Here is a 22,527-nt window from a genome sequence, read left to right on the forward strand (position 1 = left end):
TGGGCAATCCTCCAGAACAGCATTTGGTGCAGCATGGGGAACACGTTGACTAGATTGGTTTGTCTGGTGGATATGAACCTTGCTTACAGAGCAGGAAGTAGCATGTGATTGCCCTTTTCTATGCCTTGTCAAGGGAGGATGTAAAATTCACTATTGCAAACTTCATAAAATAATGTCACAGACTGAAATGTGCAACAAAAAACCCCCAATAACTTTACTTACCATTCTCCAAATTTTACTGTAGCTAAACTCAGAATAAGCACAGTTCTGGACTTCAGTCCGTTGACATTCCCTAGAATTCATGAACCTTCCCTCCATTCATCAATTTGGCTTCTACTGTTAGATAAATCAGCAGATGCTCCTCTAGTGATGACCAGAAACCAGCTTGGCAAAAATTAAAACAAATTAATGAAGAATAGGTTTGTCTTTGAGCTTATTGGACAGATAGATAAATGTACAGAGGCTGAATACCTCCAGTTACTACATGCTGGGGATAAACAAGGGATTACCATTAACATCATACCCTGCTTGTGAGCTGTCTACAGGCATTTATTTTATTGACTACAGATGGAATAGTAGATTAGGGAGACCTTTGGGCTGATCCAATGAAGCTGTTCTTAAGTACCTATTAGAAATAAACACAAATGGTTTACTTGAGTGCCATCACCAATGTGTATGATTTCACACAGTGTATCTATGTTTAAATTCTGTAATCTATAATTATATACTTTGGTAAATCCATCCACATGCTTAAAAAATAGGATGAAGTTGCAAATAAATCTGCTTGCTGAAAGAGGAATGTAAAAGGACATGAAAATGAGCCCCTGTTCACAGGCTTATGGAGTAACAAAGGACAGTTGTGTGTTTTGTTTATGAAGTTGTATTACGTACAGAAATAATTTGTTTCATCAGACACTTGCAGTGGCATGGCATGGCAGTATTCTGCTAGGAGTTGATTACGTCATACCAGCCTCTTGGACCTACACTAATACATCCTGAGGAGGAAAGAGAGAACACTGTTTACTAACTCTCCAGGCTAATGTTTGATACATCAAATCACTTTTCTTAAAAGCTCATAGTACAATTCACCAAGTTGTTGATGTGATGAGATGTAATGGAAACAAAATGACCTTGCGAAGAATATGTAGAATATTTAGAAAATTAGGGAAAGGGCTACTTCTGTCAGTAGTGATAGCTTTCACTAATTAGCAATAGTAATTGCATGATTATTGCACACCTAGAAATTATTCTAGAAAAAAGGCCTGCTGGGGGTAGAGATAATCTTCTCCCAAGGGTTGCCCTCTAATTAAGTGTACACTAAAGCAGGTGTACACAGAGATTTTGAACATCATGTTAAGCAGGTCCCTTGGCTTCCAACTTGGCTATTCCTAAATGAGTTTTAATGAGTGTTATGTCTCAGGTTGTGTGCTAATGAAGCTTTTGTTGTAAGTTGTGCTGAAAAATTAAGGGAAAGAGATTTATTTGCATATTACAACCCTCTTTGTCTTTGTTGCTAGCTCAGTAGATGGGACAGTAAGCTGCTGTGTCTCCATAGCAAAATACTGGAAACTCCTTTGAACAAACCTGTACATGCAGCATTGAAAGGTGGCTGTGTTGAAGCCACAGGGGACATTTCCTGTCTTCTAAACAAAAGCATGATTATCATGGGAATCTGCTTGTTTGTTTGAAATATGAGTGTGTGGATATTTATTTTAGATTGTGTTTAATACTGTGAAATATTTTAAAAGAGCAAAACATCCAAATCAAATATGACAAGGGATGCAGCAAATAGACTCTGAACTACGCATTTAGCATTGACATTTGATTATATTAAGCATTCTTTGTAGGAGAATGGCTATGGAGGAATTATGCCCTGTTCATCCATGGTCTGTTTGTCACTTTAATTTGGAGGAAGAACATGTAAGACCTATTTTCAGGTGCCTGTTTTCTGTGATGTAGGTTCCAGCAACCTGCCATAATGTATTTACCATGTCACTCAACTCAGTTGATGTTGTTGTCACATTTAGGGGGCAATCCAATGGCAAGGTGAACCAGGTTGAACATCTTAGGATGCAGCAGATCTCTAGCTCAGTCAGCTGATTCCTGGCTCCCCAACCCTGGCACAGCCAATGATACACCAGCGTAACTTGCTAATCACAGATCAGTTGGCTGAGAAGAGTCCCCAAAAAGGGCATGGTGGGGGCAGAACCAGAAAGGGGAGACTTGAGCTGCATATGAAGCCTGTTCAGCTTCAGGTCACATGACCTAGCAACCTAGCATATTTTATAGGCTTGTTTTCCTGCTGCCAAGCTAAGGCAGAGCAGCAGTAGCAGTCCTACTGCTGAACAGGGTTTTGATCTAGTGTAACTTTATGCCAACTTAATTTGCATTGTATTGCTTTACACCAGCTTCTTGTGTATAGGATTGCTCCTTAACCTCTCTTAGGCTAAATCATGTCTATGTTAAAAATATCAAATGTTTGAGACAAATTATCACAGATTTTGAACTTTTTACCATTCAGACAAATAGCTATATTTTACCTCCATATTTTACCTATAGGTGAGCAAACAATTTTAACACAGGAACTTCCTAAACAAAAGTCCTTGTGCCAAGAATTATTCAGACAGAGAGCATTCCTGTATGATCTCTCTTCTTTTTATGATAATCAGCAGGACCGTCTTAAGCATATCTGGCACCGTGGTGCAGATACGCCTCCGTTTCCCAGAGTTGTCGACCTTTTTTAGGGTGGACGGCGCTGCTGGAGAAGGCAGGCAGTGGCTGGAGGGCAGCTCCTCCAGCGGGAAAGAGGCGGAGGCTGGACGCGCCACCTCCTGGCTCAACTTGCCACTTTGTTCTATGGTGGCCATGGCAGATGAAGGATCCAGGTGTGGTGCTGCTTTGGCGTGGCATGGGGGAGGCGGGCGAGGCTGGCAAGCTGATGCCAGGGGAAGCTGCGTCCAGCCTCTCCCTCTTCCCTGGCGCCAACCTCTATGGGTAAGACGCCCCTGATAATCAGTCATGGGTGCCCACCAGATTTCATCACAATCTTTAAAGATACACTCACTTTTAAAGTAAATGCATAGGTTAATGGACAAGTTTTCCTCCTTCAAAAAATAGGTTCTTGTAGGAATAGTGACTTTCTGAGCATTTACAGGTGTTGTCCAACTTCAATGCCACCAGCCCAGCCAGCCTGGTCAGTGATCAGGAATGGCATTTAGAAATGATGATGGTGATGATGATGATGTACTCTATGTGCAATTATTTGAATGTTGAATAAGTTTGTTCCTAATTATAAGAAGGGAAAGACAGTTTACTGTAAAATAATAAACAGTGCAGTGCCTTACTAAATCTCTGGGAAGAACTATACAGTACTCAGGACATAATTATTGCATACTCTTGTTGTACGCTGAGGATGTTTATGAGCAATACTAAAGCATCTGCTCTGAGCTGCAAAAAGTCTAAATTAGGAAATGTGAGAGTTTACCAAGTCCAGCATTTTTCAGAGTTATGACTAACATAGTAGGAGAGAGAAGACACAGTCCACATAGTTTGAGGCGGATTGCTGCTTAAAGTTAAAATCAGTTCGCACACTTCTAAGAGGATGTCCTGTTGAACTGAGTGAAACGAGACTTCTAAGTAAAGTGACTGTACTTTCAACCTTGTTGTTTATTAATGCAGCCACGTGAATCCTTTAACAAGTAGTTCTTCTATCCTAATGTTTGAGGTTTACCTATTGTCAAAAATAACACTGTTGAATGTGCATGTTTCCTGAACTGTCATTCTTTGTTCCAAGGGCAGGCTCCTTTTCACACTGAGCTGGAAAAAGTGTGGCTTTTACTATCTTGTGGGCCAGTTGGATCAGCCCTACCCTTTTCTTTTCTGTTCGGACATTGTTCTTTTGTGATGGCCCTTGGCTAAACAAACTGATTAATTATACACTGGTAACCTTTCTGTGCTTAAAGCTCACAGCTCAAGCCCAACCTTTTATTTAGCTCAGCTCTTCCTAGGTGTTTAACCTATGTTCCCCATCCAGCATGGTCCTTCTAAAAAACAAAAACAATTATTTTTCCTTCTGAAACACTTGCCTACTCAACACTTCTCAACCTCCTGGTTCCCACCCAAGACTCTACCCTTCCACCTTGTCTCTCAACCCAGGGCGCAAACAAACTAACAAATCAACAAATCACCTCCTCAAATCTCACAACAAAGAGAGTTCATGGAACCTGCTGACCATAGTCTCTCTAGGCTTGCTTCTATGGGCCTTTTGTAGTTGAAGAAAACATTAGCTATCTTATGTTCACCTGAGGGAAATCCGCTTTTTAGAAGTACTTTTATCCATTTAAATTTCATAGAATCATAGAATCATAGAGTTGGAAGAGACTACAAGGGCCATCGAGTCCAACCCCCTGCCAAGCAGGAAACACCATCAGAGCACTCCTGACATATGGTTGTCAAGCCTCTGCTTAAAGACCTCCAAAGTAGGAGACTCCACCACACTCCTTGGCAGCAAATTCCACTGTCGAACAACTCTTACTGTCAGGAAGTTCTTCCTAATGTTTAGGTGGAATCTTCTTTCTTGTAGTTTGGATCCATTGCTCCGTGTCCGCTTCTCTGGAGCAGCAGAAAACAACCTTTCTCCCTCCTCTATGTGACATCCTTTTATATATTTGAACATGGCTATCATATCACCCCTTAACCTCCTCTTCTCCAGGCTAAACATGCCCAGCTCCCTTAGCTGTTCCTCATAAGGCATCATTTCCAGGCCTTTGACCATTTTGGTTGCCCTCCTCTGGACACGTTCCAGTTTGTCAGTGTCCTTCTTGAACTGTGATGCCCAGAACTGGACACAGTACTCCAGGTGAGGTCTGACCAGAGCAGAATACAGTGGCACTATTACTTCCCTTGATCTAGATGCTATACTCCTATTGATGCAGCCCAGAATTGCATTGGCTTTTTTAGCTGCCGCGTCACACTGTTGGCTCATGTCAAGTTTCTGGTCATCCAAGACTCCTAGATCCTTTTCACATGTACTGCTCTCAAGCCAGGTGTCCCCCATCTTGTATTTGTGCCTCTCATTTTTTTTGCCCAAGTGCAATACTTTACATTTCTCCCTGTTAAAATTCATCTTGTTTGTTTTTGCCCAGTTCTCTAATCTGTCAAGGTCGTTTTGAAGTGTGATCCTGTCCTCTGGGGTGTTAGCCACCCCTCCCAATTTGGTGTCATCTGCAAATTTGATCAGGATGCCCTTGAGTCCATCACCCAAGTCGTTGATAAAGATGTTGAATAAGACCGGGCCCAAGACAGAACCCTGTGGCACCCCACTAGTCACTCTTCTCCAGGATGAAGAGGAACCATTGATGAGCACCCTTTGGGTTCTGTCAGTCAGCCAGTTACAAATCCACTGAGTGGTAGCATAGTCAAGACCGCATTTTACCAGCTTCTTTACAAGAATATCATGGGGCACCTTGTCAAATGCCTTGCTGAAATCAAGGTAGGCTACATCCACTGCGTTCCCTTCATCTACCAGGCTTGTAATTCTGTCAAAAAACGAGATCAGGTTAGTCTGATATGACTTATTTTTCAGAAATCCATGCTGACTATTGGTGATCACAGCATTCCTTTCTAGGTGCTTACAGACTGTTTGCTTGATGATCTGCTCCAGAATCTTCCCTGGTATTGATGTCAGACTGACTGGGCGATAATTATTTGGGTCCTCTCTTTTCCCCTTTTTGAAAATAGGGACAACATTTGCCCTCCTCCATTTCACCTGTGGTGTGAAAGGACAGTCATAGTTAAAAAGAGAAAAAGCAGCCACAGCAGTGTTTTTTAAAGGATTTTCCAAAGTGGTTTAGATTTCAGTCTGCTGCCTGATCATATACCAAAGGACTACTGATCATACATGTTTGATTATGTTCAACACAGAATAAATCAAAACAACAAAGCATTGTTAAAAGGGATGTGATTTTAAAATGGTCCAGAGTTAGAGAATTTGCCTCCAGTCAGACACAAACGCACACCTAAGTCAAAATTTTAATAGTGTGAAATGTCTTTTGCTAACATAGGTATGCAAGCATTTGAACCTTTCCAAGTGATGGTCTCCTCTTCTGAGTGGAATATTTTATTCTGTTTTTAAAATCAATAAATGTTTGCTTTCTAGTGAATTGATTAATTTTCCATAGAATTCTGACACTTGGATAAACTAATATGAGCACATCCTTTCAAACCATTTTAAATTTTTTTAAAAATCTAGCAACCTCTATGTGCACTGCATTTTTTCCCTTTTGTTTGAAGCAGGAAGTCATTTTGGAGCTGAAGGTAATGAAATTCTTGAGACCTGATCTAATGAGTAATATGTAAAAAGATTTTTTCCTTACTAAAAACCTCACTAGTTGTCTCTCGCCCCCCCCCTTTCTTTTTCAAGAACCTGTTAACTTTAAAGTAACATCCCACCTTCTGCTAGGACCTATGTATGACTCAGGGTGAAGTTACATTTTAAATGGAAATTGTGATAGACAGCACCTATAATTACAGCAATTTTTTATCTGGCTGTTTGAACTGTCAAGCTAGTCATTGAGTGCATAAAGTACTAGAAACGGTACAGGAGGTTTATACATACATTAAATTAATCTTTCAGAGCAACTTGACTATTTAAAGCTGAAATATAAAATTCAGAAACATTTCCAAGACATTTCTAAAAAGAGAAGGGATAGAAGCAAACTTGTTCTTTCATATTTTATTTGTGTTGATTCACATGACCAACTTTATTTTATAATTTCATATGTTTGAAGTTATTAATAGTATCACATATTAGCTGTCGTAAATAGTAATGTGAATGCAGTATTCATCAAGAACCATTCTCTTTATCATCACCTGATTGTGTGAATTAGCTCTTCGGAATGATGCATGTCATAATTTGCATATACAGAAAATATCCATGTTAGTCCGACTCAGAGTAGACCCATGACAAGCGTTCTTCTGAATAAAACCTAGTTGAATGCAACCAACAGTATTACATATGCTGATGATTCCGTTTTTTGGAAACCCAGGGGGAATTTCTTTTTTGAAGGTGCCTTCACATAATAAAGAATCCAAAGTAAAAACTGAACCTGAGAGGAGGCTAGCTTCAGATCTTACCCAAGCTCTTAAGTGGTGTGCTTTGTCTGTGATTTGCTCAGGGGTTGCATTCTGGGTCATTGCGTGCCTGCATGAAATCACATGCAATTGAAACACCCCGTTCTGACCTGTTCTGCTTCCTCCTCTGTTCTGCCCTTTTAGTGACTTTTTAATGACGTTTCTGGGTCACTTCCAGGTTCAGCGCTGTGTGCATGTGCACACATATCAGTCTCACCTAAGACGGGGTGGGGGTGTTCCTGTATTTGATGCCTCCCTCCAACCCATTTAAGTTTGAAAGCCCGTCCAAAATGAGCAAGTGAAATGATGTATGTATCTTTTTCAAATCATAACATAAACAAGTCAAATAAATTAAAACAGTATACAATTTTTTAAAACCACAAAGAGGTGTCACGTTAAAGATTTGATTTTTCTGCAAAAATATGCATGGCTACGCTCCAAAGATTGTTGTTCTTGACAATAAAATTTAAATTCCGAAGTTGAGATATGGGTCAGTTCTTTTAGGCAGAGAGCATAGTATCCTGCTTGCGGTTTACCAGTATTGTAACTTCTTCAATTTTTGAAAGGGTGCAACAACAAAATATTTGGGGTGAAACAGTATGTTGGGGAGCTTCCTGGACCCCTTAAGAAGAGTTTAGTTGATTATATCTCTTTCTATATAAATATGAGTCATAATTCAAGTATTTCATCAAAATTAATATGTTATCACATTTCCAATTTTCAGGAATTCTTTGAACACGCAAAAAAGCTCTGGGACGACGAAGGAGTAAAGGCATGCTTCGAGAGATCAAATGAATACCAGTTGATTGATTGTGCACAATAGTAAGTGCTTCTTACAGAACAATGTACTTGTGTAAGCCTGAAAACCAGCATTCTAAATTAAGGATTGGAGGCCAGTGGAAACTTACAGAAAGCATTTTTGTTTTCTTTGTGTTTGAGGGTGGTGTTTTTTTCACAGGAAAGGGAATGTTCCTCATACACTACACCTGATTTATTATGGCCATTTCTCCTCTCTCAAACCTCATTTACAGTGACTGCTCTCACTCAGTCCACCAACTATGTAATTACTCCATGTTTTAGTTATACAGTATCCCCATTCCAAAGTAAATATCAACTTATCATAATACATAACATTTGGTGGGGTGCAAGTTGTTACAAAACTTAGCGTTCTTTTAAAATCAGTATTATAATGAAATGCACACACACTTTAAAGACTTAGAGCCTGATCCTGCCAAAGTTGACTACTTTTCAGTCCTACTTATTTCAATAGCTGAGAGTGATGCACATACTTGGAACTCCCCAATTGTGGAACTTAAATGTGCTTAATTTGGACTGGAACATAACTATGCATACGGAACCAAGTTGATATGTTTCCCCCTCTGCTTATCAATACTAATTTATTATATTGGTTCTATGGGGCATTTTGGTGCTTGTTTTCATTTATGTGATATGTATCCACTTTTTTGGGAGGGGGAACGTGGGTGGCGCTGTGGTCTAAACCACAAAGCCTAGGGCTTGCCAATCAGAAGGTCGGTGGTTCGAATCCCCGCGATGGGGTGAGCTCTCGCTTGGTCCCTGCTCCTGCCAACCTAGCAGTTCGAAAGCACGTCAAAGTGCAAGTAGATAAATAGGTACCGCTCCGGCGGGAAGGTAAACGGTGTTTCCGTGCACTGCTCTGGTTCGCCAGAAGTGGCTTTGTCATGCTGGCCACATGACCCAGAAGCTGTACGCAGGCTCCCTCGGCCAACAAAGCGAGATGAGTGCTGTAACCCCAGAGTCGTCCGCGACTGGACCTAACAGTCAGGGGTCCCTTTACCTTTATCCATTTTTTCAATAATATCCTATTTTTAAGAGCTTGAATAAGAATAAAACTTGAGGATGAGCTTTTTCCTTTCAGCTCATCTGAATTTTGTTTAAGTAAGAGTCAGGTTAGTATATAATAGAGGATTTATGATAAATGGAAAAAAACTTGGAACTAGGCAGGATATTTCACTTGGTTATGTGTGCTTTTAGGTATATCTTTGACAAAAACTTGACACATTTTTCCCTCTAACTAAAACAGTTATTCCATTCGCTTATACTGAACACTGGAAAATTAATATCATGCCAGAAAGACAGTATTTTGAAATATATATACTGTAATAAGACATGGTCCACAAAAAACCAGCATATATTTACCATCTATAATTTTGGGGGAAGTGTTGGGTTTTATTTGGGGATGGAGTTAAAGTGGTAAATTTTGATCTGTTTTGGAAGATAGGTGAGGTACTCTATAAACACATAAATAAATAATTCTCTATGAGGAAATGATTATACGTTTAAAGAAGGGGTACAAAAACAGTAGTTTGGGATCTACTTGCAGATCTCTTGGTGATTTGTAATAGATTTAGAAGATCAAGATTTTTGATTCCTGGTTATTTAACAAAAGCAACATATGAAAAAGGCTCCTCCACTCCAAATTAGGCCAGTGAAATCACCGAAGCTTGGATGGAAGCCACGAGAGGATTTCTGGGTGGCAAGAAACATGAACTTTGTTCTGGTATTATAAACAAATTCCTGGACTGAGCACGTGCTCAAAGATACTACATTCTTTAATTCTAAGGGTATATCTGGCTCCTATTCCTTAAAAAAAAAATTAAAAAAAAATTGAAGGAAGACGTTACTCTCTCCCTCCTGAAAAACCCCCAAACCATAAAGGATTCCTCCTTGGTAAGAACGGTTAAATAAGTGACCAGTTCAGTCCTCCTTCCCCTCAGAAAAGAATAAATCAGTAGAAGGCATTGTACAGAGCAATATAGCTTGACGCAAATAAAAAATACAGCATCAACACATTTCTAGAAACCTCATGGGAAAAGGAGGCTTTTCCAGTTTCACAGCAATTCCACCCAACATACATCTTTGTCAGCTCTAGTCCTTGTCCCAAAGCCTGAGAAACGCCCAGTCATTCCTGCTGTGGCTCTGTGCTCTCTAATATAAATCACAAACGTGTTATAATAGTCCAGTGTTGATTATTATTCTTTCTGCAGCCTCAGTTTGAAAGACAGTTTCTCACCCATTGCAGTATTCCATTATTTTTCACTTCGGCATGGTTGGTGAAGCTTCCAATTTTAGCATAAAGCAAAGTAGATACTGAAAGTCTGAAGAAAGCATGTCCCTGATTTAAAGCTGCTTTCTTCCAGGTCAAATAATCATTAACTTTTTTCAAAAATAATAATATAAGGTACCCCCTTTTGGAGGGAGAAAGGCAGGGTTTCCACCTCTAAATAATTAAATGGGTGGCAAGTTATCATACTTGTGTTATAGTTTGTTGTCATGGGATTTACCTCAATGGCATAATGCATATTTCTGTCTTACTGCAGACAAAACACAACTGTAGGTATCGGGGTGGTTTTGACCCATGGTTTATATCTGGGACCCCCAAAGTAGCACTCATGGAATGCCTGTAAATCCTCCCTATTCTCCTGGCACCACCCACTTTTCCAGGAGATACATTTTCCTCCTCCTTTGGAAGTGGGAAGGAGGGGGCAGCTTCAGTTCTGAAAACAAGTTAAGATGTGGAAGGAATGTTGGTCCTTCCTACTCCTCCTTTCAGCTTTCCAAACCGAGATCCACACCTCAGAGCAGAACATAGAGCTTACAGGGAGCAAAGCCTCGTGAAAGAAAAAAAGGAAAAGGTAATGGGTGGATAGAGAAAGCCAATGGGTGGAAGAGGGCTGGTGGGCAGCGTAAGGAGGGAGAGATAGCAACGTATATTGTATATTTGCTTTCTCCCTCCTCTCCAGGATCTAGTGGGTCTGTGTTTTTTCTCCTTTCTAGGATCTGGAGGTCTGTGCTTGGTTTTCTTCCCCATCTCTGTCTAAGGGGGGGGGGGTCAACTGTGTTTTACGTTCCCTCCTTTCAAGGTCTGGATTTGTCTGTATTGGCGGGCGTTTGGTTTCCCCCCACTTCTCTAGGGTCTGTGTGTTCTTTTTTCCCTTCTTACTTGCTTGCCTTCTAATGCCCAAACTCCTTCCCCAAACAGAGCAGTGGGAGTGAGTGGGGCATTGTGGCCCCCACAGCAGCCATGTTGTGACTGAACAAGCCCCTCATTGCAGCAGTTTCGAAATGACACCTGCAACATTTTGAAAATTCCAAATATGCCCATGAACCCAGATAGATTGGTCCCCCCCCCCAAATAAAAAACCAAGAGACCCAGTTATACTTCTGATAACTTTGAATATTTTGATAGGATCTGACAGCAGTCTTTCAATTTGGTAAAATGGCAGAGGCAACATAAAAGTGCAAGAAGTTTGCATCAAGTTCAAAAAGCCACAGGAATCATGCAAAAACTGTGTGATTATGTAGATGATACAGTAGGTCAGTGTAAGCAGGAATTTATGTAAGAGATACTTCTCTTCATTTGCATTGCAGCCTGCTGTCTATATTAGCTACCTTTCCATTAATGAACTGCCTGCTTAAATGCTAGTTTGTAGTAATTGGGCATAATTGACAAGATGTTTATTGTCATTGTGTTCCCGTCATCATTTTTGTTCTTAAAAGACCCAGTTCAGAAAAGAACAGAGATTCTTTGGTCATCTTAAAGACAAACAGTTGAATTGTAGCCTAAGCTTTAGTTTTCATATCTTAAGAAAAGTTATATTTGCTGTCCTCATCAGCAAGGAGTGGAGTATTCTTCCCACTGTTCCTGCTGGTGCTATGCCTGCAGCTTATTGAACTGTTGTGTTGTTCCATGGCACTCTGTTTCAAGACAGAGAGCAGTTCTCAGAATTGGCTGAGATAATTGGAAAGAATATGTTGTTGGCCCTTCTGGGAATTACGGAAGAGTCCTTACAGCACATACGATACTCTAAAAAGTTAACTTTTCTCCTGATTGTTGCTAGGTTAGATATCGTGCACTGTTGAAACATATTTGAAGGACTCTCGATTGATGCATGGTATAACTAAAGTGTGGATGAATATGCTGGCTTGCCATGGCAGAGAAACTGACTTGTCAAATTAGAGCAGCCAAGGAGACAGTAAACATCAATTTCTTTTAAGCAGATTGTTCATATTACATGTCAGATGGGAAAGTCAAGTGAGATTATTGCTATTAGCATGGCACCAGTTCCTCTTACAATTTAGGTACAGTGGTACCTCAGGTTACAAACGCTTTGGGTTACAAACACTTCGGGTTACAAACTCTGCTAACCCGGAAGTAGTACCTTTGGTTAAGAACTTTGCCCCAGGATGAGAATGGAAATCGCGCGCCAGCAGTGCAGCAGCAGCAGCAGGCCCCATTAGCGAAAGCATGCCTCAGTTTTGGGTTAAGAATGGACCTCTGGAACGAATTAAGTTCGTAACCTGAGGTACCACTGTATCTTCAAACCCGCCCCCGCCCCCCGAGAGCTCTGGCCAAGCTTTTAGCCTGCTGATCTTCTCAGACATAGTTTTCCTGGCTTGGTAAACCATGGTTTTAGCAAGCTGAGAATGACCATTGGACCTTCACACCTCATTCTCCCCAGTCACCTTTCCTCCCGCTGTATGCCTGCTTTAGAACTGTGATTATGGTTTGGTGCTGCTGTGAGCTTTGTTGTATTGATTTTGTTTTCTGTTGCTGGTTTTCTGTTATATTGGATTTTGTGCTATATTGGTTTTTATCAATTTATTATCTTGTTTTATGTTGATTTGTGTTTATTTCTGTTAGATGCTCTCCAGGGAACTTACCTTATTGGGTAGCATACAAATATTGTAAATAAGTAATTCTTTAAATCAGATTCTGGCTTCATGTTGGCTTACTAACTAAAACAAGAAGCTCTAGCTAAGGCGGTTTTGTACTGAGCACTTCCTGTGGCATAGACACACTTTGGTTGCGTTCATACAACAGTTTTTTTCAATTCTTCAATGTTTCCCTAACTGTTAATTTCATTATTATATTTGAGCTTCCACGTGACATAAAAGCCACATCTGGAAAACTAAAAATCCATTTGCAGCCCCCTTAACCCAAAAAATTGCAGTAGTATCGTGATGAAATTTGGGGTAGTATACCAGTATACAGTTCTTTTCCTGCTTTTTTTTTTTTTAAGGTGGAACAGAAGCATATATGAGCTGAAATGGTGGGGGAGTAGCCATAATGTCCAGTGATGTTCATTTTTGTCATAGCACGCCCACTGATGTGAATGAAATTTAGCGTCATATGCAGGGATTCTGTAGCAGTAGATTTCCTTTATTGGCATAGGTGTTTGTGGATGACTTTTGAGGTCCATTCTGTCTCTACAATGGGCGGCATATGAAATGAGGAGGAGGAGGAAGAAGAAGCTTCTGTCTGCTATTTGACAGTAGACTGTCAGTAAACAATGCAGTAAATGTCAAAGAGCAATACTGAGATTGGAGATAAGCCACTGGTTGCTCTTCAAAAGGCAGAGGTGGAAAAAGGCATTCGGTAGAAAAAGCTTCAGCCTGCACTTTAAAGGATGGCAGACGGGCTTATCTCTGATCTTAGCACTGTAGGAGCACAGCACTAAGCTCAGGAATCAGCTTCTGTCTGCTGCCTTTTAAATAAGCATGACCTTGGCTTGAACTTTGAATTTCCTAATGACAGCACTGCCCACCTTCCAAAATGGCCTTTGGCTAATGGGCCAGTTTTAGATCCAGCCATCAGGCCTGATTCGATTTTCCAATGCTCAGTTAGAACAAAAAAGTTATTTTTTTTAAAGGCTGATGCATTTTAAGAATAAAGCAAATTGCTTAGAATACCTGGACTTTGTTAGGTAGCTACCTGCCCAGGTTAAATATCATGTTATTTTAAACAATATTACTATTATTTCCATAATATTTAAAAAAAAAACTTGTAGATGATTCCAGTTCTTAACAAATTAACTCCAATTTTGCTCCTGTTTAAACTTCTAGACTCAGTTCATATCAATGGTTCCCTGGCATGAATTCAAAACCATTTTTGTAGGGCGATTCATTGTTTTTCATTTCCTGTAAAATTAGATGAGTGGCCAAGGCAAGGTTTAGCTATTTTTAGGTTCAGCAGTAATTGTAGTAGAGAAAACTGGCCAATTATCACATGACTGACAGTATCACAGGGAACATCCCAGCACTGTGTTGTAAACAAAGACTACCAGTATCAAAGACAAGCTTATGGTATAGAGAACAAGGCTACCAGACAGTTATGGAAGGGAGGATGAGTACTATCGCATACTATTATAACGATAAATAAAATTTCAGTCAGTTGTATTCAGCTGAGTTAGGCCACAGCTGCTCCATACATTTAAAGCAATACAGTGATACCTTGGTTCTCAAAATTAATCCGTTCCGGAAGTCTGTTCCAAACCCAAAGTGTTCCAAAACCAAGCCACGCTTTCCCATAGAAAGTAACGCAAAACGGATTGATCTGTTCGAGACCCCTAAAACAGCAATTTAACATGAATTTTACTATCTAATGAGACCATTGATCCATAAAATGAAAGCAATAGTAAAGGGACCCCTGACCATTAGGTCCAGTAGTGGCCAACTCTGGGGTTGGGGTGCTCATCTCGCTTTATTGGCTGAGGGAGCCAGGATACAGCTTCTGGGTCATGTGGCCAGCATGACAAAGCCACTTCAGTTCCCATTCTTCCCTGGGAGGAGGCATTAATTGATAAACCAGTGGGAATTATTTTAAACTACAGTTGGATTTGAGTGTGTATACGTGTGTGTGTGTGTGTGTGTGTGTGTGTGTGTGTTGTGTGTGTAATTGTCAGCCACCACAAATTTAAATAGCCCTTTATGTTTACATCGACCACCTCATTTCCAGTGTGCAATCTTTGGAGTATGCAGCAATCCTTGTAACATTTTTGTTTGTAATGTCTAAAGAAAAAATGCTGCTTTGAAAAAGTTGGTATTTTGTCCGCACGCGCGCGCGCACACACACACAAATTCCTATGTTAAAATTATGTGGTTTTTAAAACATCATCATTGCTCTTTATGACATACTCTCTGATTTAAAGTTAAAGCTCTCCTTGCCATTTCTCTCTCTTTATTCTTTGTTATAGAAGTTGATTGTTAATCCCAATTCACTTCCACTTGTCCTGTCACTGTCACCTGGGAAAACACATTGTTTCCTGCTGAATCGAAACAGACGTCAATAGGATTTTCTGTGGATTGGCATTGGATTTGATTCAGCGATAATCAGTGGGTTTTCCCAGGAAAAGCTGTGTGACAAATGAAAAACCATTCAGACCCATGCCTAGAGAGCACGGGACAAGCAGAAAACATATCGGACCTGTACTTTCTAGGCATAGGTCAAGTGGAAGTGTAGATAAGCCTTAAATATCTATAAACATTTTGCAAATGAACTTTCAGGATTTCATCTACCCCATTATATCTACCTCCTAGGAACCCTTAGGAAAATATTTGATATCTCTGTTTAAATAAAACTACTTCCTAGATGTATAGAAATTTATCATATATATTCTGCTTGGTTACTCCTGTTCTGTGAAAAGAGAGCTAATTCAACACCAGACGAAGGTTAGATAAGAATAATCACTTCACCTTTTTCTCTGTGAACACAACACCCTGTAAAAAAATGTGAGTTAAAAATTAATGTTAAAGGAGAATGAATAGCTAATGCTAACATGTTGGAGGGATGGTGGGTGGCTTTGATAATTCACAGGCAGAACAGGGGGACAGATTCTACACAAGAATGTAAGCTTCTGAACCTTAGCATCCCCCCCCCCCGGCTTCAGTATACAGTGGTGCCTCGCAAGACGAAATGAATCCGTTCCGCGAGTCTCTTCGTCTAGCGGTTTTTTCGTCTTGCGAAGCAACCCTATTAGCGGCTTAGCGCTATTAGCGGTTTAGCGGCTATTAAAGGCTTAGTGGCTATAAAAGGATTAGCGGCTAAAAGGCTATTAGCGGCTTAGCGGCTTAGAAAAAGGGGGGGCGAAAAAAATTGGAAGACTTGCAAGACGTTTTCGTCTTGCAAAGCAAGCCCATAGGGAAAATCGTCTTGTGAAGCAGCTCAAAAACGGAAAACCCTTTCGTCTAGCGGGTTTTCCGTCTTGCGAGGCATTCGTCTTGCGGAGCACCACTGTACAAAGAAATCAAACGTAATTAAATTTCTTTAAATTCAGTAACTAGTCCTTATTTTTATGACACGATCAATTCAAAGAAAAAAACAGAATTTCACGATTGACTTTTTAAAAAGAAGAAAACAATGCATGTAGATTTTAATAGTTCAGTTATATAGATATTACAGAAGAGTAGGCCAGAGGAGGGGGTTAAATCCCTGGAGGGGAAGGTTGCCGTGGAAACAGAAGCACTGTCAGTCATGGGTTTACTGAGAAGGGCTTAGGTGAAAAAGTGGTTTAAAATTGGATAACTTTGTATGTAAAACCCACTGTTATTTAACTAAAATGGATATCCTTTCCCTGTTGTGATATGAGCATAAGGAAAGCCATATTTGGTCTATCTAGTTCAGCATCCTTATTCCCACAAACCCCACACTCCCAGTTATCTGTCCATTTTCTCACATGCGCACTCCCCATTCATCCATCATCCATTCATTCTTCCTTACACACATACCACTCACCCATGTTCACACACAATGTGGATCACCACATTTTGTTAGCAATTCTTGTTAACTAAGCATCTAAGCAGCCATCCTTACCACCTTAATCAGTGGCTCGCTTTACTAGAAGTGAGCTGTTTGTGCGTTAATGGTTTGATATATTGCTTTGTAAGGATCACTCCTAATGTCCCGGTCAAAATGTTATAAGAAAAAATAGTTCAACAGCCTTCAGAAGAAGATGCTCAGGAGAAGAGTGGAGAAGGAAGCTTGTGTGGTTGGACTGGGATCATTAAGCATCATAACATGTAGTTTGTCCTAGAGTGAAGCTTTTTCTTTTATCAATTGCAGTTCCCCAACCCCTTATGAGGATGCTCAAGGCACTCTGGGAGGGAAAGGGAAGAAGGGGCAGTCTTGCTGTGTGAACAAAAGTTAACATGCACAGTGTGTGATATAACACATATTCTGTGTTTGTTTGTTTGATATATCTATAACCCACCATTTAGGACAACTCACTGTAAGGTAGTTTCACAAATTAAAAATGCTAAACTATTATATTATCAATTAAAACCATAAACTATTCTGAAATATTTAATCATGATTTTAACAACAAAGAAAAGCAAGTGAAAAGTAAGGCTGTAATAATAGAGATAAGAATAGAAATCTGGAAATCTTAATGTAAGGAAAGTAAATAAGGATCTGGAGAGAAATCTGTGATGGCTTCATGTTCGGAAAATGTCATGGTTATGTTAGGTCATGTTGACACTACTTACTCCTTTTGTTGCATTCTCTCTTCTAGTGATCATTTTAGTGAAATAATCAACATTATATTTTTAGCACGAAAGAATTGATCTCTTATTAACAAAGTATAAAAATTGTCTTACTACTAGAACAGTCTTGCAGTTCTCCTATGCTAGTGAATTGTGCTCTCAGAAAGAGAATAATAAACAGAAGCACAGATAAAAGCCAGTTGGAAACTTCCCCTTTCCTGGCCCCATCTGACTTAGTTTTTACGTTCATTGTGCTTTATTAATGATTCTACCCAGAAGAGACAGATGAAATTTGAACTGAGGGTAGAGCAAACTGAGATCCACACATGTAAACACAGCATTGTTTGTTTCAAAATGTTATTCAGTATTTATTTGATTGTGACATTTTTTTCCCATTTAAATAACAAAACTTAAATGTTGTCAAATATATACAGTAAATAGCAACACCCTCATTTTAGCCCTTTCCTGTACCACACCAGTAATTATCTACTGGTCATCAGCTTGTAACTAGATACCACAAGTGAGCCCTGCAACAAAATGATGTGCTGTGACCTTGGTGTGTGTCCCACCATTGTGTATATATTTGGGGCTTTTATTTATTCATTCATTCACTCACTCACTCACTCACTCACTCACTTTCACTCTGCTATTCTTCTTTCTTCTGTGCTGTTCACTATCACATGCTCTCTCTCTCTCTCTCTCTCTCTCTCTCACACACACACACACACACACACAGTCTGTCTCAAATTTCATGTCCTATGTTGCATCCCTTGAAGAAGCATTTCTTCTTTGGCTTGTGAGCTGCTCTGTGCTTCAAAGAATTTGGAAGTGTGTGCTCTATAATCCTTCTTTTCTTGAAAGAGCTCTCCAATCTCGCTCTTTGAGGGTTGAACCCAGCCCCTTAAACTTCCTCTCCTATGGGAGATCCTAGAGCAGGGGTGGGGAACTGGAACCTGTGGCTTTATAGATGTTTTTGCACTGCAGCTCACATCATCCACTGGCCTAGGGTTGATGTGAGTTGGAGTCCAACAACCTCTGGGGGCCACAGGTTCCCCACATCGTCCTGGAGCAAAGGGAATGGAAACAGCCATCAAGGGAGAGCATGACGCTGGCACCCACAGACACATTCTTCATCTAGCCATTTTAGTGGGGTTGGACCCCTTTCAGAGGGTCACAGTTTTAAATATTTTATACTTCTGTATACCTTGTGGTTGCCCCCAACATGCAAACACTTCTCTCTTGTTTGTGGGTGGCATTATTATAATTTATACTCAAATTATACAAAATAACACAAGGTTTACAAAAGAGATTTTCACAGTGATTTTAATCATTTTTATTTGATTTTACAAATATAAATTTATAACAAAACCAAATACATACCCATATAAAGATATTTCCCTGAATCTCGACACTTCCCCCATCTCCTCCATGGGTCCTATTCACAGAGTAATTTTGTTGTTACACATTTTTTCTTTAAGCATGATTTTGGCAGTTCATTTTGAGTAGCCTTGTTAAGATGAATAAATTCTCTGAGATAGTATTAGAGATGGATCATCTGCCATCCAATTAAGGTCATTGCTAGCAATCCATTGGATTATCAGATTAAGCACTTGCTGATATTCTCAAATGCAGCTAATTATTTATACAATAAATACTAATATAGATGAATTACAGCAAAGTCTCAAGATAAAAATAATTAACAAAACATTAACCCTTTTCAAAATTTGAATGTATAAGGATTGTTTCCTCTTGAATGGGCAACATCCTCTTTCTAGCTGTTTTCTCATTCCCTAGTTCATAAACTGCCTCCCAAAAATTAAAAGCCTAATGCAGTGGTCCAAAAAGGACTTGGTTCATAATGCTATCAGAAGGTTAGAGTACCTGTCTCAGAGGCATTCCAAATGCCTCACTGGCAGTCAGCGGTATAAGTTTGGATGCATTTTCCTTCAAAAAGAGGGATGTGATGAGGAAACACCTTATTATTTGTGTTATCTATTGAAACCTTAGCTGAAGCAATGAGAGTTAATAAGGAAATACTGTAGGGGTAAAGGTGGTGCAGGGAGAGTTTAAAATTAACCTGTACAGCTTTAAAAAATGGTTTTATTTATGCATGATCCAGTAAGCTTTTCTCAGAGACTTGAAATAATTTTTTTTAGCAAAATATTCATTTATAAAAAAATCAAGTTTATAAAATTGGGATGGATGGGATTCAATATACCGTATTTTTTGCCCTATAGGACGCACTTTTTCCCCTCCAAAAATGAAGGGGAAATGTGGGTGCGTCCTATGGGGCGAATGCAGGCTTTCACTGAAGCCTGGAGAGCGAGAGGGGTTGGTGCGCACCGACCCCTCTCGCTCTCCAGGCTTCAGGAGAGCCCCAGCGCCAGCCCCACAAGGTCCGGGGGACAGAGGGAGGCGGAACGCCGCCATCCCACTGTCTCCCGAAGAGGTTTGGAGGCTGACGGCGGGGAGAAGAGCGCTTCTCCCCGCTGCCTGCCCCACCACTCCGGGGACAGCAGGGAGACGCAGCGCATCTCCAGGCTGTCCCCGGACCTGATCTCAAGGCCGGCGGCGGGGAGAAGAGCGCTTCTCCCCGCTGCCTGCCCCACAAGCGCCTGGGGGGAAAATAAATTTTTTCCCCTTTATTTTCCACCAAAAAAACTTGATGCGTCCTATGGGCCGGTGCATCCTATGGGGCGAAAAATACGGTAAATAAGACTTTAAAGAATAAGTTAAGTAAAAAATGTTTAACCCCTTAGTTTAAATACTTGGGATTTGAGTCACACACACTCATGAGCATTTAATCAGTCAATTATATTGAAAAAGTAAGGAGTTAAAGGCAAATATGATGTGTTGGAGGAGACTAAAAATGTATAGAATGTGAAACATACTGTTTTTAAAAGCATAGGATTGCAAAAACTATTGTTTTAATTTTTGAATATCCCATTCTAAGTACTAAATGTGGGCATGCCATAGATTTGTATAATGGCATTATGATACCGGCAGTTTCACTTTCAGTTCCTTTCCTAATACAGTGGTGCCTCGCAAGACGAAAAGAATCCGTTCTGTGATTCTCTTCGTCTAGCGGTTTTTTCGTCTTGCAAAGCAAGCCCATTGAAGGATTAGCGGATTAGCGCTATTAGCGGCTTTTAGCGGCTTATCTGCTGATCGGATTAGCTGATAAGCGGCTTAGCGGCTTAGAAAAGGGGGGGGAGGAAAAAAAGCCAGCAGGAACTCGCAAGACATTGTCGTCTTGCGAAGCAAGCCCATAGGAAATTTGTTTTGTGAAGCACCTCCAAAATGGAAAACTCTTTCGTCTAGCGAGTTTTCCGTCTTGCGAGGCATTCGTCTTGCGGGGCACCACTGTAATGCCTAGCGTTGAGTTTGCCTTTTTCATGGCTGCTGCACACTGAGTCGACATCTTCATCACCCTATCTACTATGACCCCAAGGTCTCATTCCTAGTCATTCACCTTTAGTTGAGACCCCATGAGCATATATGTGAAATTAATATTTTTCACCCCAACACGCCTCACTTTACACTTGTCTACATTGAATTGCATTTGCCATTTTACCACCCATTCACTCAGTTTAGAGAGGTCCTTTTAAAAATTCTTGCAATCTCTTTTTGTTTTAATGTCCCTGAACAATTTAGTATCAAGTGTTTGGATAATATATCTGCTTATGCCTAGCTATGAACACTAGAACTTTGCTTATGAACGGTTGAAACATATATCCTGTATTTAGAGCTCATGCTGAACCCATACTAATTGTATCAATAAATGTTTTGGGATTTCCTGAGCCAAAATTCTGAGTCTTTTGGCCAAAGGTGGGAGCCAGGACATATGTAGTTTTCCCTAAAATAAAGCTCATTTGGATGAAGATTATAAATGAAATTAAAGTTTCAATTCTCAATGAGGTACCAGCAAACACATTTGTAATTTTGTTTGGCTGTATAAAAGACTGGTTTCTGCCGGAAGAGAAGGAAATGACAGCCCATCTGTTAACAGCTGCACATAAGAGAATTTGCTCTAATTGGGGGGAAATCCCAAACCCTTACGCTGGATGAGTAAATCATGAGGATATAGGAATTGGTAAATGTAGTTAATTAATAGGATGGGGGGGTAGACAAACAAATACTCTATTTAATTAAAAATGGGAGCATGTTTGTAATGTGTACAGTATAAGAAGACACAGGAAAATTTAGGACCATTTTGTTTGGGTTTAGCTATATTGTTTTTTGGGGGGGAGAGTGCAATAAAATATATTTTTAAAAGAGAGTAGGAATGTGGTGAGCCAAGGCCTGTTTGGGGCAAAAGCCTGTCTTGCTCTTTTGTAATAATGTAGGGCACAGGAATGGCTTATGAAAGCCAGAAGCATTTTATCAAGTAGAATCGGAGAGCTGAGCTTGGACAAACAAGACCTGCAGAAGCTTTTGCTGTTATTACATAACAGAAAACAGTTTGCCAGGAGGGATACCTAATATTTCCTTAAAGACAATAAGTTGCTCACCTGTACAATAACCCTGTAAAAGAAAATTACCAAGAAGTGTTGCCTCACTATTTCACAACATTAAAATTTGAAAAGATTTCATGATGGAAAAAAGCAGGAATGCCTGTGTACTTTGCTTAGCCAATATTAGGGTTGTATATGTTAGGGAAGTATGAAAGCACGGTAACTTGCCAAGCAAGAGACAATATATCATTGTGTAAGACTTAAGTGACAGTTTAGTTGTTTATGTAATAAAAGAGCTGCTGAGGATCCATGTGTTTTATTTCCCGAGCTACACCAGTTTTGCCGGTGAAAAAAGTATTTTAAAACTCTTTAAGATAATTGTCAAGATTTAAGTACTGTATTACAGTAGCGAATCCACTCTTTATTAGCATTTAGTGGAGTTGATTTACTTGACGGACAGGTCACCTCACATGCAGCAACCCCAGTCTTTCTTTTGCTTCCTTGCTTGAGGTGGGAGTGGGTTGGAAGAGAATTACTGAAATACATATAGTTCACCCATTTCCCCATAATGGTTGATGTGCTTAGGTCTCATATTATATGCAATGGGGATCATTTTGCGTGCAGGTGCTGTTCCCACAATGGA

At 40.0% G+C, this 22,527-nt stretch overlaps 1 protein-coding gene across 5 annotated transcripts in view; it reads left to right on the forward strand.

Moving 5' to 3' along the window:
- GNAL (G protein subunit alpha L) overlaps positions 1-22,527 on the forward strand; it is a 176,258-nt gene that overhangs the window by 127,765 nt on the left and 25,966 nt on the right. For all 5 annotated transcript variants that reach the window (XM_083518706.1, XM_083518709.1, XM_083518705.1 and 2 more), the window contains one exon: positions 7,856-7,953. In XM_083518706.1, coding sequence (XP_083374832.1) covers positions 7,856-7,953 — 98 coding nt within the window. The remainder of the gene's footprint in view (positions 1-7,855; positions 7,954-22,527) is intronic.

This window comes from Podarcis liolepis (assembly GCF_965112155.1).
Source record: "Podarcis liolepis genome assembly, chromosome: 8".
NCBI classification, from domain to species: Eukaryota; Metazoa; Chordata; class Lepidosauria; order Squamata; family Lacertidae; genus Podarcis; species Podarcis liolepis.